Genomic DNA, 23,119 nt, shown 5'->3' with positions numbered 1-23,119 from the left:
CCCCATTCCCTTCCTCTCCTGACTCTGCTCACTTTCTCTGAGCGATTGCCTCCATCCTATAGCTACAACAAAGACAGGAATTTTACTTGAATTCCTGATCCTTAAGTTCAACCATGCCTGGCTACGCGCACGTTCATATCATTTCCATATCTCCAATCTGGCATATCCCAAGCTTGCCTCATCATCCCACCTTCCAAACCCACTCCTCCTCCTGTGTTCCTCATCTCTGAATGGTGCCCCCAGCACATACAGACACACAAGCCTCTGTTCCACCCACAAGGCACCTCCTCTCTCTAAATCTTCACATTCAGTCTCTACCAAGCTCTGTCATTGCTACCTGATGAAACGTATTTACAGTTTCCTTCACTCACCTTAATTCAGGTCCTGTCCTCTTTTGCAAGGATTATGGCAATAGTCCCTTACCTAATCTCTTTATCCCCACTCTTCCCTGCAAACACCTGTTTTCTACTCTAGATTGCCAGTGATCTTTTAATAATGTGGTTGCATCATGGAGGTTGCAGACTTGTAAGTAAATTAAATTTGATTCTTTTGAGTAAATATGGTAAGAAGGAAGGCTCCAGTGATGGTCAAAACTTAGATAATGGGTGTGTCTTTTCTGTTGTGCTAAAGCATCAGGGAAACAAAACTGTTGAAAGACTTTGAGGGCAGGAGAGGAACATGGTGGATCTGGATTTTGGAAATGCAGCATGAAACATGGATTGGAGAATGAAAGAGCAAATGTCTATGAGACCAGAAAGAGTCCATGGCAGGGTGGCTTCAGAGCCATAAATGAGGAAGAATGGATATGGGAGGGGGGTAAGTGTTGGTCTCGGTGTTTGACCAGCTTTTGGAGGAGACAGGCTTCCTGGGAAGGGTTGAGGTACTTAATTCTTGACGAGACAACTATGGGAAGAGCAGGTGGATACATCCAGAAAGTAATTTGTTGCAAGGGAGAGGGATTTGCTTGATAAGCCAGCATCCATCTTGCTTTATTTTAGGTAACCTTGCATTAGGGATTTCTGATAGTTTCTGCTGTTTCCACTGCTTCCATGGTTCCTCAGCAGGGGTGACAAATGTATTTCACATGCCTTGGTGACTCTGATTTGCATGGTCTGTCTGGGGTGCCGTATTGGCCTGATCTGGGATTGGGACTGGGATTGATTGGAGATGTCTGCCTTGGGCAGGGATGTGCAGAAGTGGTGACACAGTGCCACACTCCATCTTCTCTTACACTAAAGTCTCCCCTGGGACAGAATAAGAATACTAATATTGTCAATCTCTGCCAAGGGCACCACAGTCACTAGACGTTAATTGAAACACCACATAAATTGGGGCACCTGGGTGGCTCAGTCGGTTAAGTGTCTGACTCTTGATTTCGGCTCAGGTAGTGACCTCAGGGTCATGAAATCCAGCCCTGCATCAGGCTCTGAGCCCAGTGAGAAGTCTGTTTGAGATTCTCTCTCCCTCCCATTCTGCCCCTCCCCAACCCCATGTGCACTCTCTCTCTCTCAAAAGTGAATAAGTAAATCTTTAAAAAAATAAAATGAACACCACATAAATAATGTGAAAAGATACAAATCTAAAACTCTTAAGCTCAGAGTAAAAGGACATTCAATTTCCAGAGAGGGAGACCCATTGACGTTTGTGGCTTTGTTATTGTCTTTTTTTATACCTGAAACATGGACCTGGGCTTTTCATGAAAGGAAAGAGTGAAGGACACCTTGGAATTTGGAAGGATGGTGTGCATTAAGGGAGGCAGCCTTCTCAGTAAATGAAATAGTTCAAGTTATTTCCTTTTTTGTTCCAAGTGCGCTTACCAGTAATAGAGCACAAAGCAGATGTTGGGCAGAGTAACAGTGAGCTGCAGCCACCTCCAGTGTGGAAGCACGTAAGCCACGCCAGCCAGCACCAGGAGCCCGACGGTGAAGGCCACTTGGTAAACAATGCCCACTGTTCTCCGATAGCTCAGCCCGACAAATTCTGTAACTGCAGAGAGAGCCCAGATGGTCAATGCAAGTCGGTATGGCAATGAGTTGGCTGTCCAACCTTGGGGAGACTAGCATGCCAACCTCAAAAAAGAGACCAAATTCTAGAATTTTTTAAAACAACTTTCCAAAAATTTTAAACATTCCTTGGGTTCTATTATTGCTGTCACATCAGTTAATATAAGATCTTGTAATTCCACATTGGGTGGGGTGAGAGGACCGCCAGTGTGAGCAAAATGTTTGATTTAGAGAATAATTTCAAGGGCAAATGCAACTGGATTTTGGATACGTGCAAAAAATTTTTCTGAAGCAATCCAAAGTTGTTTTTATTTATTTTTTTTGAATTGTCTTTGCCTTTTCTAACAAAGTAATCCAGTTGTTTTTATTTGCAAAATTTTGATCTAGAGTAAGAAGGCAATGGTAGTTTAAGACCTGAAGAAAGGGATCCAACGTTGACTTGAGACTGTAGGTGGTTTTAATGTAGGTGAACATCTCAATATAACTCATTTTCTTATATGAGTTAAATATTCTCTGGGCAATCGTGATCATGTGTGTAAATGGCTTGGAAACCTGGTGGTGGGTTTAGTGGGTTTCCATACTGATTGGTTAGCTAGTACTGGCTTGCAAGAACTGATTTTTAAATTTCCAGGAATTTTGCAAGTTTGTTATAAAGCCCATTCGTATCTTAAAGTGGGTTATGGTGGGAGTATTTACAATTTAGAAATCAGACAACACCAAAAATCAGGGTTTTTATTTTCCAAAAGCCAGTTATCAGCACCCCACTGCAGGTGGTAAAATAATCAGCTTTCTCCCACTCCATGACTGCACCTGGACGGATGTGTGAAGTCCGCAGTACGTGGATTTAAGGGATAGTCATTTCTATGTCACAAACACATTAGAATTTAAATTCCATGTATTCCATGAGCCATAGAACTTTGGGTTTAAACGTTCGGTAATCATGTTAAAGACTTCAACTATTTATAAATCATATGGAAATGCACCTGAAAAATATTTCTATATAATACTGCAAATGGTCAAAAAGTATTTAAAACAGAGTTAAACAAAAGTCTGTAAGAGCTCAGTAAGTAGAAATATCTTGAAGTGGTTGGGGTCACGGACAGGATCTGAGGGTCGTGGGGCAGAAGGTCAAGCAGCAAGTTGTACCTCAAGGACATTCAGAAGGACTGGAGGGGAAATTAATGGGCAGAAGGCTGAAATTTATACAATTAATTTATACATACTTTCACACATCATGTGTTCTAAAAACCAAATTATTGATTGAATAACTGTACATTAATTTCTTTGCTGCCCTCATGTAGATTAGATGCCTACCAGGACAGCTCATAATAGCCTCCCGCATCCTCCTTCTGTATCTCACAGAGTTCCCTGGATTACCTTTACCAGGTACAGTTTTAAGCACACATATTCTAGCTCTCATGGATAATGAAGCCTTTATGATGGTGATGATTTTAATTTCAAAGCATCCATTTCCTTTCATATGGAGGCTATTTGAATGTTACCAAAGGAAAGATAGAGTTCATTCCCAAGATCTAATTAGGATGCCAATTTTTCTTAATATGGCTTTAAAGATGCTATGCTGTTAGGATTCAAATGTTCTCCCATACTCCATAGAGCTCCCGCATAACTCTGGCTACAGTAAGTGGTTCCTGGACAGACAAGTGGCTAGGGAACTCAGATTCCCCACAGAGCTCATATTCTCCCTTACGGTGCATATAGTTTGAGGTAAGAGTGACTTCCTAGAATCCGTTTATGCAAAGCAATAAAGTCCCTTGTAAATCTGACATATCTCTCACTACGAATTTTCTTTATGTTCAGGCACAGTAGGCTAGATTTTCTCTCTGTGTAACACCCCAGGTACAGAAAACATTTTCCTAAGAAGTTATATTAGATTCTGGGTGGTATGATGTTTACCCTCATTTCTGCCTTCATTGTTTCCTTTAGAGGAAGAATGCAGAATGAATTGACTGAAAAGATTTTAGAAATCCTTTGATACAGAAAAAAAGAAAATCTCTCAACATTTTCTTGAGGCGGGGTCCATTCTTTGGCACAGCCCCCTCCCGTCTCCTGAGCATTTCGGCAGCAATGTGGCTTTGTTCCCACAGCCACAGCCACAAGCAAGTCTTACTCAGGATGTAGCCTATTAACCAGCCTGCCTTGCTGACCAGCCCTTGGATCAAGCGGAAAATTAACACCCATGTATAGTTTGGGGAAACGGCCATGAGAACGCCAGATGCAGCATTTATGAGGATCGTGACCAAGAGGCAGAGCTTGCGGCCAAACCTGCAAGGGAGAGAAAGAGAGAGCACAGAATTAGATGAGATTCGTGAAGATTGTAGAAAATGGCATGGAAGCTATGGAAATCATAAGGGGTGGTTAGCTCTGAATTACGCAAACTCAGGAGGCTCGGACTGGTGCCCACCAAGAGAATCACTGACTTCAGGTCAGTTCGCTTCAGTACTTTTCCCAGGGCACTCTGTGAAAATTCTATTCACAAGGAGCCCCATTCACCCCAGGGTTAGCGAAACTTCTCAGTCCCACACTGTGGAGGGTATTCAGGCAGGGGGTGATTATTCCAGGCCACCCAGTGCTGAATGCCCTAAGGGTCTGTCTGGGTCTTCCATCATCATAGCAGCTGGGCCTTTGCACTAACAGTCTCAACCAACTGCCCACCCAAGAGAAGTCTTTACTTGAGGAAAAAGAAAATTCAATGGTTAATGTAATCCCCCATCCATTTTCAACACTGCTTTTGGACTTTGTGGTATTTGCCCGTCTCCATGGAAAAGGTCTCTCATGTCAGCTGTGAGGTGGGAGGTGGGGGTCTTTGTCATGAAGTACCCCAGCAGGTAGCTTCCACCACACCTTCAGTCAGAGAGACTTGGGTTTCGTCAGTTGAGGAACCTGGAGAGTGTACCAGGACACAGAGAAGGGGAAAACTTAGAGATCTGATTGAATCTTGGCTTTACTACTTACTATGATGTCGGCCAGTTACTCAACCTTTCATTTCCTCATCTGGTAAAGACCTATCTGACTCAGCTGACAAGAGGATTAAGTGAGATACTACATGTAAAGAACTAGACACTTGGTCTACCCCATTTCCTGCCTTCTATCTGTAAGGCAGGTTCTCTGAAACTTGACTTGGGACAACTTGTTCATATCGTCATCATGTCCACCTCGTTTCATTCCAATTGGCCTAATTGGCCATTAATGGATATTTTAAAGATTCTTCATAGAAACCAGTATTTTATTTAATCCTTGCTTATCTACTTCAAACTGAAGAGTCATGTTTATGTCATTTGCTTTGCACATTTGATGGTGGATGAACATTTTTTACTAGTTGCTCTGCTTGGAGGCAGCTTTGTTCTAGTGACCATTTCAATATTAACTGACTATGTGAATATAATCCACAACATCATTAACAATTATTTGGGATGTGGATGTTTTAAATCTGGAATTTAGAGATCACACAGTATCACGAGTAATTAATGTAAATTGATAAACTTTTAAGACCCTGTTTTGGACATTCATTTCTTAATTTTCAATTTATGGCTCCTTACTATAAACATCTGCCTCCTTGGCCTTTTTTTTTTTTTTTAAGAGAGAGAGAGAGAGCAAGCAGAGAGAGGAGCAGAGGGAGAGACACAAGCAGACTCTGCACTGAGCATAGAGCCCAACGTGGGTCTCAATCTCATGACCCTGAGATCATGACCTGAGTTGAAACCAAGAGTTAGAGCTTAACTGATGGAGTCACCTACGCACCCCTGCCTCCTTGGCCTTCAATTCAGTTTTCCCAAGTCACATTTCAACAAAGTATTTTAGCCTTTCTTCTCATCTTCTCCCACCAGACCCCTTCCTTTACCCTTTAGGAGTTTATAAACATTTGCTCAGGGGCTAACTCTCTAGCTTCCAAAGTTGACTTGGGCCTACGATACTAGTCATGCTCCTCTAGATGAATAAAATCCTGTGGCTGATAAGAGAGTATATTTACCATCACAAACTCAGAGCATGGAAACCTTCAGAAAATCAAATCTATGATGCAAAATAACTTCAGTGGGGGACATGTTCCAAATAAGGACATAATGTTATTACAAAAATATGGAATGGCTGGAAGAAGAGTTGGAGATCTGGGATTGCATTTTGAGACTTCTTTTCCCCACAGCAGAACCACTTAAGTGATTAAGTGAAAAACAAAGAGATAAAACAGGGGAGAGGGGTGGATTCCAGTACTGCTGGCTTCATAAGTCTATTAGTTACTTGCTACTCAGCGTGGCTCAGGGCTTATCAGCATCACCGGGGAGTGGCTAAACACAGGCTTCGACTCATTCTAGACCCACTGGATCAGAATCTGAGTTCTAACAAGATCTGAATGGTTTATATGCACACTAAAATTGGGAAGAACCACTTTCATTTCACTGAATTTCCTCATCTGCAAATTGGGGATAAGAATATCATTTTTAAAAGGCTGTTAGTGGTGCAAAAACAATGAATCTTAGAACACTGAAAAAAAATTAAATTAAAAGTAAGTAAATAAATAAAAAATAAAAGGCTGTTAGGATCCTAAATGACATAGAACACATCAGGATGCCCAGTACAGCGCCTGGCACATAGTCGGTGGTGGAGAGCTTATTTTGGAAAATTTCAGAAAGTTGGGTAAGTTTGATGATGACCCTCTTGGACTCTGATTATGCTCTGATCTAGTTCCATCATGAAATACAGACAGAGGGTGCTGGCTCTTGAGAGCTGATTATTAGGCTTTCAGAAAACTTGACAGCTAATTGTTAAACAGAATCATTGTTAAAAATTCTATCATGCACTTAAGTAAATTATATTAAAAACATATGTAATAAATATGCAAAAACATTGCTTCCTAATTATTTTACAATGTTTGAACATTATCTATGCTCATGAGATTATTTACCTCTGTCTGTTGTATCCGTACAGTGGAAATACTATAAAATGGTGCATATTTCTAGCCAAGTCTGTGTTCAGTGACCTCAATTTGGTAGCTAGAAATTACCATGGTGGGGCGATATACACCATGGAAATCAGCAAGTGCTATACATCAGGGCTTTATCCCTCAGGAGGCCAGGCATTAAACTTTTACAGGTATGCCACTAAATACAGAACATATAATTACTGATCAGTGGAGTAACAAATCTGGAATTGGGAGAGATTACTTTTTTGTGTCAGGTGATACTACAAAAAATTCCTTAGGAAGTTTGAATGATGACATCGATGAGATATATCATAAAAGGTTTATTTTCAAATTCTCTACCACATTCCCATTCTTTCTTCCTTCAGTCTACTTACAAAATGACCTTCAGAAACTTGACATGGTGTAAACCTCAGTATCCTTATTTACAACCTTTTCATAATATCCTTCTGGTTTTCTTCTTAAAGCTACCTTAATCACTGTTCATATGTTTTGAAAACATCATAAAAGACAATCTGTTTTGTTTAATATTAGTTTAATCGGTAGCATAAAATGAGCTTCCATGAGATTCTTACACCCTTGTATAAAATCTGAATATTGGAGGGAGGTGGGGTTATGGACATTGGGCAGGGTATGTGCTAAGGTGAGTGCTGTGAAGTGTGTAAACCTGGCAATTCACAGACCTGAACCCCTGGGGCTAATAATACATTATATGTTAATTAAAAAATCTGAATATTGTCCAGAAATAGGCATTAAGTATGCAAAAGATAACTTGATCTTTCTTTTTCTCCCTCTGGCTGTTGTCTTGTTGTCTACTCTCACATGCATACCCTAGTAGAAGAGAAAAGAAGAGGCAACAACCACCCAAACTTCAGACAATTTAAGAAAAAGAAACGGAGTTTTGGATATCGTTTTTTGGGGAAGGATAATGAGTCATCAGCTTCGCATAGGATATTTCAACAATAGGAACAAAATAATGAGGTCATCCAAGAGGGTGGATAATTGACTGAGGTTTATAAATCAGGAATGCACTGTCAGTGGGGAATTATAACCGGTCTCCTACTCCTTGAGTGGGATGAGAATAATTAACTCATTTATTTAACCAGCCGTGAGGCTCAGTCACCTATTTGCTCACTTCCATCCTGGCAGCTGAGTGTTAGTATCTCCGCCTTGCAGGGAACACGGGAGAGGAGAGGGGGTGAGGAGCCAACGGGCCAGACAGACACCGCAGAGCAAGGCAGACTCTGGACTGCCCCTTGCCGGCAGCTCTCCTAACTTACAGAGTCATCTCCAAACCACAGACCTCACTTGTGGGGCAATAAAAATAAAAACCCAATGACCTTCCCCTTTGCCTCACAAGCCTCCCACACAAAGTCCCAGGAAGAACCCTTGAAGGAAGGCTAAGCAGACAGTTAAAGAAGTAAAGGAATGTCATGAAGGACTGAAGGATGGAGCTGCCCTGTGGCCCAGTGGCCTCAACGGCCTCCTGCTGCCACGGAGGTGGTAGGGGGCTGGTGAGGTGGGCAGGTTGTGAAACTGCAGATGCTCCTGGGAGAGGATAGATTAAGCTATTGTTACTAATCTTTAACTCATTTGCAAGTTTTCTTCCAGCCTGAAAATACAGCGCAGTCAAAGAAAATATTTGATTTACATTTAATATAATGCTCATAGGTTTGGGTTTATTTGCATCACAGATATAGTTGGGGAGAGCAACAAGCATAAAGTGTATTTGCCATTTATTTCAGAATTAAGTGTATATTTATATTTTGTAATAAATGAAAATTTATCTTGTAGTAAATATAAATTTATTAAACAAATTAGACTATTTATATTTATTGTATAGTTCTATATCATGAGTTCCTGGGTGACTGGTTATTAAAGAAAATGATACTGTCCAAACAGTTGAGCATGGTGCCTGGCACATGGACAACACCCAATAAATAGTATTATGAGTGCTAAAGTATCAACTACAAAGCAAATTTTTCTGTTCTTTTCCCTTTTCCTCAAAATATCTAATTGGCCATCAACCTGGTAAAGATGCCTGTTATAAGGAACTTTCAGCACAGTGAATCTGGGATTACAAAGTGATGGATAAGTAAGACATAAATGCACAAATGGATTCACACGACTCACTGAAAACTAGCTCCCTGACGACACAGACCATCTAAGAGGACCATTTGCTGTATGTTCTACACGGAGAGGTCTTTCCTCATCTTTCTTCAGGGACACTGACATTGTGGGCGTGGATTTTACATCTGTCAGTGCAGATGGACCCAGTTTCCCTTTTACCAGATTGTTTCTGGGTTCCACACCTATAATTACATCTGGAGCCCGGGCCCCAGTTCAGGACTCTTGCAATGCCAAGGGCCAGGCAGGGACACCCACAGGGAGAGTCTATACTGGCTCTGGGTATAGAAGCAGCAGGCAGAGGAGAGAGAGCTCAGGAACCCCACAGGCTCACAGATGGGGGTGATGATGAAGAGGCTAATGAACTGGGAATTGCAAAAAGGATCAAGTCATCGATGACTTTCCCTCCCCCTCCCCGCCCAGGACTCTGGATAGCCCACAAGGAAAAACTGCTGCCTAAGATAGAAATGGTCCTCTATGGCCCCAGAGAATTAGAAAATATTCGCATCGGTTGTGCTGATGGAAGCAGGAGAAGAAATTGCAAATTATCAAGATGACTGACACGAGGCCAGGAAACTTCGGTCTTTGTCCTTGGGGAAAGAATACTATTCAAGCAGGGGCAGGTGAATCCAAGTGCTTCCCAGACCAGAGGACGACTCAAAATTCCACCACATTCGCGGGGCACCTACCTGTCTGCGAGGTAGCCGATACCCACCGAACCGATAAAAAATCCTACATTCACAGCCGACTGGAACAGGTCCAGCATCCAGGAATCGGCACACACTAGGTTAAACTGCAGAGGGGTGAAAGGTTTCCCGGGTCAGCAGAGAAAACAAAGTCCTGTTAGACACAACTCAGCCCCGGGAACTCACTGAATATTCCTGCTGCGTGGTGTGGCAGAAAGCCAAGAACTCTTCTCTTGCTTATATGAATTTTCTTCAGACAAATCTGAAGATTTGTCCCACAATTTATCTAGCATTCCCTCTGGACGTGCGTCATTAAGCCAAATTCTGTTGGCTAAATCAGCTGAAACCAGGTGAATACTCCACTTTCCCTTTCTTTTTAAAAAAGATTTTATTTATTTATTTGAGAGAGAGAAGGGGGGAGGGGCAGAGGGACAAGCAGGCTCCCCACTGAGCAGGGAGCCCGAAGCAAGCTCCCTCCCAGGACCCCGGGGATCCTGACCCTAGCGGAAGGCAGAGGCTTAACCGACTGAGCCACCGGGGTGCCCCACACCTTCCCTTTCTAACTTTAATACCCAGAAGCAAATGGGTGTATAAAGAGGATATAGATACTGCCCCGGAGGAAGCTGGGCTGTTCAGCTTCTCTTCGCTGTCTCTTTAATGGCAGGGGAAGCAGGAGCGTCTTCTCAGGCTCTTACATTTGCTCTCATTTGGAACAAGAGGCAATGTTGAAGGAAGAACAGGTGCTGGGCCGGAAGTGGGGGGATCCGATTTCTAGAGCGAACTGCTAGCTCGCACTCTGTGGCCTTGGGCAGAAATTTTCTCTGTTCTGGGCCTCAGCTTCCTCATCTCTGCGTGAAGGGATGAGATTAAGCCCTGCTGTATTTTAAAATTGTAGGGTGTTCTATCTCTGACCCAGGCCTACAGTTTCATGTCACTGTTGGACCCCTGAAGAGAAGCTCCTCTGCCTAAAAGTCTGTTCAAACAGGATGTCTTCTCATTATCCAAGCGCTCCTTTTAAATTAAGCCAGGCAGCTGGCTTTCTCTGGATTTTTAGAATAATTGTACCCTCTCATTTTGCTTTGTCTCCAATAAAAGCAGGCCTCCATTTTTGGGGTTGTTTTCTCTATATTTATTAAAATGAGCCTTCATAATGAGATGCTAAAGTCAACTGGAGTTTTTAATAAAGGAATTAGTGCCTTGGCAAAAGCTCCAGCCCTGGATGGTTTTATGCAAACGTTTTGAGCAAATCAAAGAGAGCAAAACAGCCATCAAGGGAAGAACATATCCTGTCTCAGTGAGGCAACGTTCAGGTGAGTTCCATGAGCGCTCACCTGTCCATCTGTCGTACAGCTGCCGAACGGAGGGCTTCCAGAAACAAAAGAGGAGGTTTGACAATTTTCCTTTCCTTGGAATTATTTCCAGGAATTCTGCTTGCTTTTGCTTGTTTCTTACCCCTGAAACTCGCATGCTCTGGAATCATTATTGTCAGAATTTGATGAAATTTAACTACCTCACCTATATGCCAGGCAAATAAGAGGCTGCATGTTTTTGTTGGAAACTAGGATTTTATAAGATCCTCTGAGTCCAAAGAGCGTGTCCAGACATTGTATGAGCCAGGCCCTACCGGCCTCTTCCTTAAGAAAAGCTACTCTGTTGGCTTTTTCCTAATGCAAGGCTTGCTCTCGCTTACCTCGGTCACGATGGACGAGCCAGGCGTGTCGTACACCCAGCCGTGCCGACAGGGTCCCAGAGGCAGGTGACTTCTGTTGGCGGCCAGGCCAGCCAGCGGGTCCACGCAGCTGAGGCCACTTCGGTTCCAATCCACCTCGTAGCCGTGGCACTGGTCGGGGAAGGTCTCGCCAGCAGCCCCCGGGCCAGGCACCGTGTAGTTCAGCTCCTCCGCCAGGCTCCAGCCGCATCGCTGGCTCAGCTCGGCCACCCCAGGGCTCAGGCAGCGGTGATCCGGGGTGAAGCCCAGGAAGACGATGCCCACGTAGATGGGGGTGAACGCTGCAGAGAGTAGAGCTAAGAGGAAAAATGTCTGTTTCTGGAAGAAGTTAAATTCCCCGATGTGCTCTAGAATGTCATCCACAGTTGGCATTATTACTGGAGACAGGAGAAGCCCTGGTGCTTTTCCCTGGGCTGCTACGAGTGTCCTGATCCAGGCTGCAGCCAGCTCAGCACAAGAGTCAAATGGTGGGAGGGAGTTGACTTTAGAAAGTGACCAGCCTTTGATCCAGACCTTTCCTTGCTCAGGCTAATTTCCAACCATGCCCTCCTCCGGGGGACGTGCGTCCTGCTGCTCTCCCGAAACGCCCCGAGCAAGCAACAGGGCCAGATGTTGTGTTCGTTGTAACATCACTCTCGGCAAATTTGTGTTACCTCATACCTGCACCACAAACAATCCCTCCTCTGTATCACTCGGGGAGAAATCAGAGAACACTCACGTATCGCAGACCTGTTAATCTTTCCCTAGTCAACTCAGTGTCCAGGAAATTAATATATTCGTATCTCACCCACACAGCCAACCTTCTCTCTAAGGTGCTACAGAGAACGCACATGCATTTGCCTAGTGTAACGTGAATCATGGTCTTGGGTCAGAGCTCTTGTCTGCAAAGCGGTTTGCAAATTCTACCCCGGGCCTCATTCTATAAACAACAGCGAGTACACTGGGGATCCCATGCTGTGGCTGCCTGTTTTGATTTTTTTCCCCCAGATTTTATAATTCTGCTTTTTAAAAGATTTTAAAGAATGCTGATCTGGCATTCTTGCTTTTCAACCCTGAGGTGTCCTTCCCCTGACCCACTGGTGAGGAAAGAAGAAAATGTTCACTGCACGTGCAGTTCAAGTGCGAAAGCCAGCCAGAGTATCTTCCTTCTACTTTGGTCCTAGATATTTCTGCCTGTGGTTTAGAACGGGGTTGGGTGCACCCAAACACAAGAGAAGCAGCCCATCTTTCCTGGTGCGCAAAAGGGTCCTTACTATAGCGGGAAGCTGCCCCATAGAGAAGGTGGCCTGTTAACAGACCTTCAAATTGAAATACCAGAAATTTAATTCAGTTTTCTTTCTTCCTTTTCTTCTGTTGATCAGTCAGTGGTTATGACAGCCTGGGTCTAAAAATAGTGGCTTCTGAGGATCCTCTTCCTTGCTGCAGCTTTGAGAGTCTTGGTTTTCTTGAAAAAGCAAGAAGCAGGTGCGTGTTGGGCCCCTGTCAACATCTGTTGCACCTTCGTTGGCTCACAAGGGCGCTCAGCTAAGTGACATCAGGCCGGGAGGATCACTACCTTTGCTGGCCCCAGCTTGCCACTGGCTAAGTGAGTAGGTTAAACTCTGTAGATCCAAGGGTTTGGGGGAGTATATTTCTGGCACAAAAGGTATAACGACAAAGCTCATTGGCAATTACATCCACTGACTATTCAGTAGAAAACAGAACAAAACCAACAAGAATGGATGACATTTCTGGTTGTATCGTGACTATCCAAGGCCAGGGGTAGGCTGCAGAGAATAGGGATCTCATCTTCGGGAAACACCAGACTTCTGGAAAGCTGTGGCTCATTCTGCGGCCACTGCAGGCGCCGGGAAGCATTTATGCAAGATGAGGCTCGTGGCTTCATGTGGCCGTGAATCTGAAACGTGTTCCAGTCCATGCCTGAGGAGCTCCCTAGATGCAGAGATAGTTTTCAAATAAAAATAAAAAATCATTGATAGAATAAAGGGAAGATAATGAAATAGTACCAACCAGCAAAAAGATAAGACAATGTTAAACAAGAAAAGTACATGTTTAACTTTTGCTTCCAGGGAAAATGGAGTAGGTGCACTTTTCTTTTTCTTCCCACTGAGTACAACAAAAATCCCTGGATACTGTTCATGAACCGGTGGTACGAGATGCAACAGCAGAGAGAAGGCCGACTGGCTGTGGACCTCTAGGCCCAAAGACACGGTGGTGAGTTTCCTCCCTGGGTTTTCTTTCTGTTTCCCATAAACTGACTGGGTGCTGGAGAAGCTGGCAAACCAGGAATACCAATGGGCCTGGACATCAAGAGCCCCAGGTAAAGCCTGCTTTCTCTAGATTCCCAGGAATAGGTTAGAGCTTTTCTTATGATCCCTGTGGGCATCTCGTCTCTTTTAAGTGTTTTGGTCATTCTTTTGTTAACTTCGAATCATGTTTATCTCCTAAATGTCTCTTAAAATCATCTTAAAGGAATGTCAGAACTCCATGCAACACGATATTGCATTAAAAGTTGCTATCTGCAACCCTGCAGTGTGATCTAGTCATCTGAACAAAGATGCTGAACACTATGAACGTTAATCCCCTAGCTAGGAAGAATCAGCAGGGACCAGTTACCACCTAGACCAACCTCTGTCAAATGTATGGATCCCTCAATAAGCTCTTCAACACACACAGCCATTTGAACTTGGAGGCTGCCAGCTTCATTGTCCCAACATTTCTAGCTAATGGGAAAGTTCCATCTTAGATAACACTGGTGCCCGTCCCTGTACAATCTCTACCTGTTGGACCTAGTTGTCCCCTCCAGGATGACCAGAACCAGGACTCCTTCCTCTTTGACGCCCATCACATGAGAGAGGTCTGTACCATTGCAGTGGCTGACATGAAGAGATAGAGGTGGTCTGTGGTTTCTCTTGGGAGTCAAACATGGCCAGCTGTGGCTTTGGTCTCAGCACCACAACCTCCACCTCCAGCCTCTTCTCTGACCCCAGGGAACTGATGATGGAAACCAGAGGTGGACTTAGTGAGCACCACTGCCCGTGGCTGCGAGCATGGCATGGAAGAGGGGGAAGAGGGAGCGCCATCTCTGAAGCACGTGTTCTGCTCCACACCGTCTCTGAGGTGCTGTGTTCACGTGACTTCTCTCCTGTAATCTGAAGAACATCCCTGGGTGCTGATGTGAATGCTCCTTTTTCACAGTAAAGGACATTGGGGATCAGAGCAGAACAGGAACTTCCTCAGTGTCAGGTAGCCAGTTAAGGAGGAGTCAGACCCTGATACTGGGGTGTTCCCTTCCTCTGCCTCCCCTCATTCACCAGAAATGCTGATAGAGTAGAGTGAGCTCTTAAAAAGTGACCAAGGTCATGACACTTGACTCCAATCCCAGGAACCCAGAGGTGGTCCTGACCGCCATTTGCTAGCACATTTTACAAATACCTGCACCCTGAATTTGACCCATTGACATGATCCATTTCAAGACACCAGATCTTCATGCTGTGAGCAAGAGGGCACCAGGTGAGAGGCAAAAATGAGTGTAGTTTGCCAAGGAGAAAGGATATTGAAATTCACTATGAATTACTTATAGTAAGCAATCAGATAAGGAGAAGGTAAAAGCTCATATCCCTTACAACAATCGGTTTGCCTGCCATCAACAATTTTCCATTGACTACAAACATGGGGGCAAAACCCACAGCATGGCTGCTGTAACATCCAACCTTGGCAGGTGACAAACTAGATTCCTCAGCAAAGCCATAAACAGTTGAACAACTAGATGAGAGAAACTACAGAGTGAGGGTATGGGGGTGCTGTAAGATACAGCTAACTCAGAGTTACAATTTGAATCTGGTCTCTTGTGCACTATCACTTCTGTTTGTGGTGGGGGGAGGTGGGGAGTTGGTGCTATACTCACAAGTATGATAAGGGGCTAATCTGATCCTATGGTGACTGATCATCTAATCCACATAATCTGATGATTATTGTAATTAATACTATAAGTATTTCTCAATCTTTTATCAGGTTCCTTTGCAATGTAAATAAATACTGTCCCCAGGCTGCTATCTTCCGGAGGCATGGAGGAAGGCTGCTTGTGTCTACACTAACTTTCTCAGCTCTCCCCACCGGAGGACAAGAACTGGTTCAAGGGTTCAGTTCAAGTCTTACCCAGCAGCAAGCCAGGATCCTTGGAGGTTGACAGGGCAGAAGCTAGTGACCCATTAGCAAGGGAGAGGGGGTTTCTTTGGTCCCATGCTATGCAGGATGGCTTTGACACTAGATACAGTGAAAAAGCAGGATGTGGTCTTGGGTCACCTCTGCCCCTTGGGTATGTTGATGTATACCTGAGACAAGGATGACTAAAGACACATTGTCTCACAGTGATGTGTGTTGTGTGCTCTCTGTGGTTCATGGGGATAATGACAGGAGGCCAGGTGGGGCCAGGAGGGGCAAGTCCATGTAGCCTGGACTGTGGTCCAGCCTTGCCCTAGAGCATCCACGTCATCTGGGCAGTCTCCTAATTTGTAAACTAGTGACTGTACCTACATCAGAGAGCTGATGAGAAGGAACACACAGGGCTACCCAGCACAGTGGCTCACACTGGTCTATAGTCACTTATGAGACCTCCTCCCACCCCTGTTCTACCCCTTTCTCCCTTATTTCTCTCCTCCTTGTGCCGCACCTCATTTTGTACTTGCTGGTGTCTTCTGCAGTTCCCTGCTGCCCATCACTGCCAGCTGATTAGGGATAGGGCCCTGTGGCTAAGCATAGTGGCAAAAGGTCTGCCTTGACCCAGAATATCCAGATGGAAAGGACCTCAGAGGACATCAGAGCAGCACTGTGCTTACATTCCTCATAGACATCTGTTCCAAATAGTTCTACAAAAATCCTTCCTATGTCAGGTGAGCCTGGTCCATTATGGGATATTACAGATTGGTGGAAAGATCTTCCTCGTATTGTATCAGAGCTTGTCTTCCAGAATCTTCCACACACTTGGACATTATGCTCCCTTTTGAGGTCAGGTAAGTTAAGTTAAAACTCTCCACAACAGGGGGTGCCTGGGTGGCTCAGTGGGTTAAGCCTTTGCCTTCGGCTCAGGTCATGATCCCGGGGTCCTGGGATTGAGTCCCGCATCGGGCTCTGCTCAGTGGTGAGCCTGCTTCCCCCCTCACTTGGCCTGCCTCTCTGCCTACTTGTGATCTCTGTCAAATAAATAAATAAAATCTTTAAAACAAAAAACAAAAACCTCTCTGACACAGAACTTCAGAGATTTGAAGATGATTTTCTTTGACCTTGGCTTCTTCTGTCTCCTGGACTAGATCACCCCATTCCCACAGAGCAGGTGTTCAATTCTCCCCACCTGCAGAGAAAGCCCTGAAGTGCACTATAGCTCCTTTCTTCCCTTAATGCGTTGCCTCTGGGACCCTACACACAACTCCATTGGTGGCCACTTACTGTGATCCACAGCCAGGTGGTTACTTTCCAAGCAGAGATGGGGCCGAGGCCAGCAGAGGAGGTCACTCCTCAATCAGCCCACGGTAGCGACCTCCCTGCTGAGGCTGGCTATAGGAGGGCTGGTGGGAATTCCCTTTGGGCTTCCTTCATCAATGACGTCTCATTTTGTTTGCCTTTATTGGTTCTCTTCCTTACAAAATGAGGGCCTTGTGCTTATTTCTCTGAAGCAGGGAAGTCAGAGTCAGATGGGCATGAGATCGGGAGGCCTTGGCCAGGGGGGCTCCTTCCTCCTGTTGTACCTTCTCTCTCCTCTCGCTAGTAGCGGTGGGTGTCACAAAAGGCCTGGACCCTGTGCTTCAAAATACAAGACGCATGCTTGACACTGAACCGCAAAGGCGACTGGGTGGACTTTGCAGACTTAATTTGGAAAGCCACGGGGAAACTCTTTTTTTTTTTTTTTAATTAACATGTAATGTATTATTCACCCAAGGGGTACAGGTCTGTGAATCATCAGGCTAATGCACTTCACACCACTCACCATGGCCCATACCCTCCCCAATGTCCATTACCTAGCCAACTCATCCCTCCCACACCCCTCCCACTCCAGCAACCCTCAGTTTGTTTCCTGAGATTGAGTCTCTTAGGGTTAAAACACCCAGACAGTTAAGTACTCAGTTTCCTTCCTCACAGACAATACTTGTCTTTAAAGATTGTTTTATTTCTTATGTAAAATTAAATGCTGAGTGTTGGTTTGGCCTTAGGCTCCCAAGTCAGGCTGAACATGCAGCTTCACGCTTGGGCCTTTAGGATTCAGAGCTCTTTGATCCGGCAGCTCAGGACCCTCACACAGTTTTGTTTGCCAAAGCAAACACCTGATTAATCTCCAAATGCAATTAAAAGTTTCATGGGTGTTTAACCTCTCCAAAATCCAGGAAAGAGTGAACTGGGCTGGACTGCTTTCTTCAAAGAGATAGTGAATCCAGTTGAGATAGAAGGAACACCCTCTAAATGCCACATGGAATGCTACCGGACAATGAGGACAGGCTTTAAGATGTTCATTTCCATAATTCTGAGGATAACAGCGTTTGTAACCTCTCGGTTGCTTATGATGTGGGAATTTAGACACAGATGTGTGTGCCAGAGTCAAAGGGCACACCTCATACTAATTTCCATTAATCCCAAACTGAGTAAAACAAACAAACAAGCAGCACTTCTCAGATCCATCTTTTAATTCAGAGCAAAACCATAAGCTTTGACGCAGGTGCCTGAGGGCAAAGAAATCTGGTTAGAGAGGACGATATAATCAGTTAAGGTGAGGCATACTGGAGTAGGGTGGGCTTAAGCCAATATGACTGATGTTGTCCTAAGAAGAGGAGTCCTAGGGAGAAGGCCACCTGGAGACAGAGGCAGAAACTGGGGGCTGCTGTTGCCAGCTGCCACCAGAAGCTAGAAAAGGCGAGAAGAATTTTCTCTTAGAGACAGCATGGCCCTGCTGACACCTTGATTTCAGACTTCTCATCTTCAGGGCTGTGAGGGAATACATTTCCGTTGGATGAAGCCACCCAGTTTGTAGTACTTTATTCCATCAGCCCCAGCAAACTCATACAGCTAGCAAACAGGGGGTGGGGGTGGGGAATGGCATCTATATGGCAGTTATTCTTGATCTAGTTCATGTACACGAGGACCTGATGGGTTTCTCAGAAGTCTTCTTACCTTCACACTTACCCTATCTCTGTTTCCAGTGATGGAGCCCAAACTCTTCCCTCCTTGGCTTGCCCCACTGCTCCGCTCTTGGTTAAAGAATAGAAAGAGACAAGTGGTACCCAGTGGCCCTAGACTGACACAGATGACATATACCTCAGGGGATTTCCTTGGTTACGCCCTCCATTGTCCTCCAGCACCCTGAAGGCCTGCTCTGCCCCACTGTCCTCAGTCTTTCTCCTTCACCGTCTTCCACCCGACCCCCACCCATATCCAGAGAGTGGAAATGCCCTCCTTCTTCCATTGTACCCAAATGAGTCCTGATGATAAGTTTGGATTTTGTTTTAAGGGAAGGACTTCCAATGTAGAGTGGAGTGTGGACCATTCTGACATGTCTACTCCATACTCATTGAAGTATCTAATCTCATAGAATTAGGTTATGAGTAAGAAAGCACAATAATATTTGGGAGAGGCGACATGTCTTATTAGAAAGTGTCGAATGAAACCACAAAAGACTTGAGAATAAGAAAAAGAAAAGCCATAGGATCCATTGACATTTCTTGAAGAACTTACATAATTTGTATGTGTGTGTGTGTGTGTGTGTGTGTGTGTGTGTGTGTAAGATTATATTTATTTATTTCAGGTGCAGGGGAACACGGAGGGAAAGTGAGAGGAAGAATCAGATTCCCCACTGATCAGAGAGCTCGATCCCAGGACCCTGAGATAATGACCTGAGCCAAAGGCAGACACTTAACCAACTGAACCACCCAGGTGCCCCAAGAACTTACATAATTTGGTGTCAGCATTGGGAAGTTAGTCATACTCATTTTCATTTTCCCTGAACTATTCTTATAACTATTTCATAATGGTAGATTTTGAAAGCAGAAAAGGTTTTATGATAGCACTTTTACTCTCCAACATTTCCCAAGGTTTAGTCACAACGTTTAAAACACTTTTCTGTGTATTCTTCACTCTGCTATTCGGTATTCTTGCTAATTTTGCAATCCCGAATTCACAGAATTCTCCAACATAAAAAAATTCTACCAATTCATATAGATCTAATATGATGACTTTATTGTAAAATTAGTGAGAGAGATTTTGCAAAATATATTATCTTTACTTGAGGTCCTGTAGCTAACCCAAGGGTCATACAGTAAGGGTTCGGTAAGTGTTTATTGACTGACTAACTGAATAAAATCCCGAAGTCTGGAGAGCTTGAACACAACGTCACCAGTTGGACAGCCTGTACTAAACATGGGACTTTAACTTCATTTATTTATTTGTGAGAGAGACCTGAGAGAGAGAAAGTAACATGTCTATTTAAACCATTGTTATTTTTGATCCATATTATCTTGCCACTTATCACTTAGAAAATTCCAAATGTCTCAGTTACTCATTTATCACGTAAATACCAATTCAGCAGCCCATAGTCTGAATGGCCATTTGAGAAAAAATTTAAATCAGGTATCAGAGTAATTCATTATTAAGTTCGGGCAATAGGATCAAATTCCACAGGGTTTTTGAAGTGATAGAAATGATTTGCTGATGTCCAAATTAAGGATGTGAAAGTCAGTACCCAATGTTGGAGCCAAAAGGAGCCCAGGGAGCATTGTGTGGTACGAAGGAATATGTACTTGTCAAGAAAAGAATCTGCCCTTTGTCCCAGATAGGCTATAACTCACCCAGTTATTTAATGGGTCTCAATTTCCTCATCCATAAATAGAAGAGAATGAACCAAATCTCTAGGGATCTTATAAACGCTCTAATTTAAGGACTTTGTGATTTCCTAGTGGTAAATCCAATCTTTTATGTTGCACAAAGATGAAGAGCCTTATAGTGCTTACTTTGCTATAGACCTACCAGCACTGCATAAGTATATCTCAATATTTCCTTCTTTCTCTGAAACTTTCACTTTAACATAGGCAGAACCAAGCTTCTTTGGGCAAGGTGTATGGGTCAACAGCTACTCACATCCTCTTCATTTCCTTGGATTATCACTCTCACTAATTAGGAGAAAAAAATATCAAGCATATCACCGATATAATTCCTTCCTCCAGAAACTCTTCACTTTTTTTTTTTTTTTTTTTTTTTTTTTTAGAAAGACAAATTCAAGTAGAAGGCTAGGAAAAATCTATGGACTTCCAGTTGCAACAAGAGATGATGGCAAGTGATTGAAGAGTTTTATTTGTATTTGAGATTCCCTCAAGACCAGGTCTCAGAGTTTAGGTTTCTTTGATTCAGGAATAGAAAGAGCAGAGAGCCTAAGGCCATAGCTTCATAGGATTGGAAGCAAATTAGGGGACCAGCAAGCCGAATTCATTTACCCAAAGCAAGCAAGAAAGGAACACGATGCGACGTGTATAATTGATATTTTTAAAAAATTTTAATTTTACCTCTTTTCTTCATATTAATGGGTAAAGTAATTAATTCTTTAAAGAATTAATTTGTTCTAAAAGCTAAAATTAACAAGTGTGAAAATGAACAAAAACCACCCAAATAAGAAGAAGCCAAGGTTATTGATTCAGCGCTTGCTTGTAGCAAGGGAGTCAGCCACGATCACTTGTGATTTGGTTCAAAGGCAGAAGGGTGGGAAGGCTTCTTAGGGAAGAAAGGAATGGCTTCAGGCATGCACTGAGGAAGGCTGCTCTGTCTCTCACAAACTAGTCATTTTTTAGAATAAGCTTTAGCTATTCTATGCAAAGAAACCAAACCAGCATTGGCTGGGGAGACAGAACCATGTGATGGGGTTGTGGTCACAGAAAATAACATGGTGTCATGTTTGGGGGTGTGGTGTTCAGACCTCCTCAGAAAAAGCATCAAGAAAAATACAGATCTCAGAGTAGAGAGAATTTGCGTGGAAGCAACTTTCTTCTAGTCTCTCCCAGACTTTAGGTCTCTGAGACTGTAATAATGCAATCAGCAATCAAATTCTCCTGTTTCACTGAAGAAAAACAGCTCTATCAATGTGAGGAGAGAAGTCTGGGAAGGGTCCTGATTCCAGGAAACTCTCTACCTTTTTTCCCTTCAAATATTACTTCTTTTTTTTTCCCCTTTAAATATTATTTCCATTCCATCTCTTAACTGGAGTCTTTTCATAAATTAGTTGGAGTTTTTCATTCTTTCCTTCATTTAAAAAAAAGTTTTTGTTTATTTTTTCCATCTTATTTCTCTGTATTAAAGTCTGTTATGTTCTCAGATATATTTTCCTCTGATTAGTTTCCTCTTCTGCTGTGTTTATTCTACAGTTTAACTTGTTTAGGGAATTTTATTTTAATGGCTGAATTTCTGTTTGGTACCTTTTCAATTTCCTTGTTCTTTTTTTTTTTTTTTTAAGATTTTGCTTATTTATTTGACAGACAGAGATCACAAGTAGTCAGAGAGGCAGGCAGAGAGAGAGGGGGAAGCAGGCTCCCCACTGAGCAGAGAGCCCAATGTGGGGCTCTATCCCAGGACCCTGAGATCATGACCTGAGCTGAAGGCAGAGGCTTTAACCCATTGAGCCACCCATGTGCCCCTCCTTGTTCTTTTTAATGTAATTTTGCATTCTTGCACTTGCAATACATACATACATATATATATATATATATATATTCATCTATTCAAAATTTTAAAATATATGCATTTAAAAATATTTTCCCCTTATTTTTGTGTTTCTAGGGGTGAATTATCTCCCATTTTTAGATTTATTTTGGGAACTCAGTTTCAGCTGCTCATCACATACAGGGCTTAAGTCCACAACTTGCACTCTTCCTTAGGCAGTAAATTCCAGTGCCAAGGGGTTTATGGTACCCCATGGGTTCAACTCATGTTGAAACTCAAGAGCCACCTCTTTGATTTCGAATTCCTCGGTGACTCAGGCCTCTAGGGATATCCTTTCCTTGCTTTTGAGTTTGGCTCCCTACCCAACAATTCTATCCAACATTTCTCTGTGCAAGGAGCAGTGAGATCCACTAAGTCTGCCGTACTGACCACTGTCAACTAGTATTTGTGGTGTGTGTGCTGTATACCTACCACAGGTGCAGACGGTGAGAAACAACAAAGCACAGCTTTCTTCCTCAGGACAAGCAGAGTCCAGAGAGCCAGACAGACAAGTGAAAATTTTATAATAAATACAAGAAGTCTAATGCTGCAAATATCTTGGGGTGGACCTGGGAGGGGGATATCTGACTCGGGCTTTAGGGGAAGGGGAAGGGTCAACAAAGAAAATGCATATTTTTCTAAACAAAGGCTCTATTGGAAAAGATGAATGTGTATGACATTTGGTAGGGAAAACATTTTCAGCTGTATTTTATTTTAGAATCTGTGTGTGGGCCCAGCACCCACAATCCCAGACAGAAGGTCTTGCCTCCCTGGATCCCACGGTCTGGATATTCACAAGCTTCCTGTTTCTTTCAGCACCAAAGATATTATTTGATGACTCATTCATTTGGCAAATATCATCCCAACAACTATTAAGGTAGCTTCCCAAAGGATTAATTTTGCTGCTGGGATATAG

At 43.5% G+C, this 23,119-nt stretch overlaps 1 protein-coding gene and 1 long non-coding RNA gene across 2 annotated transcripts in view; one reads left to right on the top strand and one right to left on the bottom strand.

Moving 5' to 3' along the window:
- Positions 1-11,850, bottom strand: part of SLC22A2 (solute carrier family 22 member 2) — a gene marked incomplete at both ends in the record, with an annotated part of 30,440 nt that extends 18,590 nt beyond the window's left edge. Inside the window, 4 exons of the mRNA XM_080806396.1 lie at positions 1,818-1,986; positions 4,132-4,286; positions 9,753-9,856; positions 11,440-11,850. Of these exons, the coding sequence (XP_080662522.1) occupies positions 1,818-1,986; positions 4,132-4,286; positions 9,753-9,856; positions 11,440-11,850 (839 nt within the window). The remainder of the gene's footprint in view (positions 1-1,817; positions 1,987-4,131; positions 4,287-9,752; positions 9,857-11,439) is intronic.
- Positions 9,923-13,692, top strand: LOC308344661. The gene is made up of 3 exons (XR_013967005.1): positions 9,923-10,099; positions 12,840-13,063; positions 13,548-13,692. It is a non-coding gene; the product is annotated as an uncharacterized lncRNA (long non-coding RNA).
- The last annotated feature ends 9,427 nt before the right edge of the window (positions 13,693-23,119 follow it).

Source organism: Martes martes, assembly GCF_963455335.1.
Source record: "Martes martes genome assembly, chromosome: 6".
NCBI lineage: Eukaryota > Metazoa > Chordata > Mammalia > Carnivora > Mustelidae > Martes > Martes martes.
This window is presented reverse-complemented; position numbering and strand designations above follow the sequence as displayed.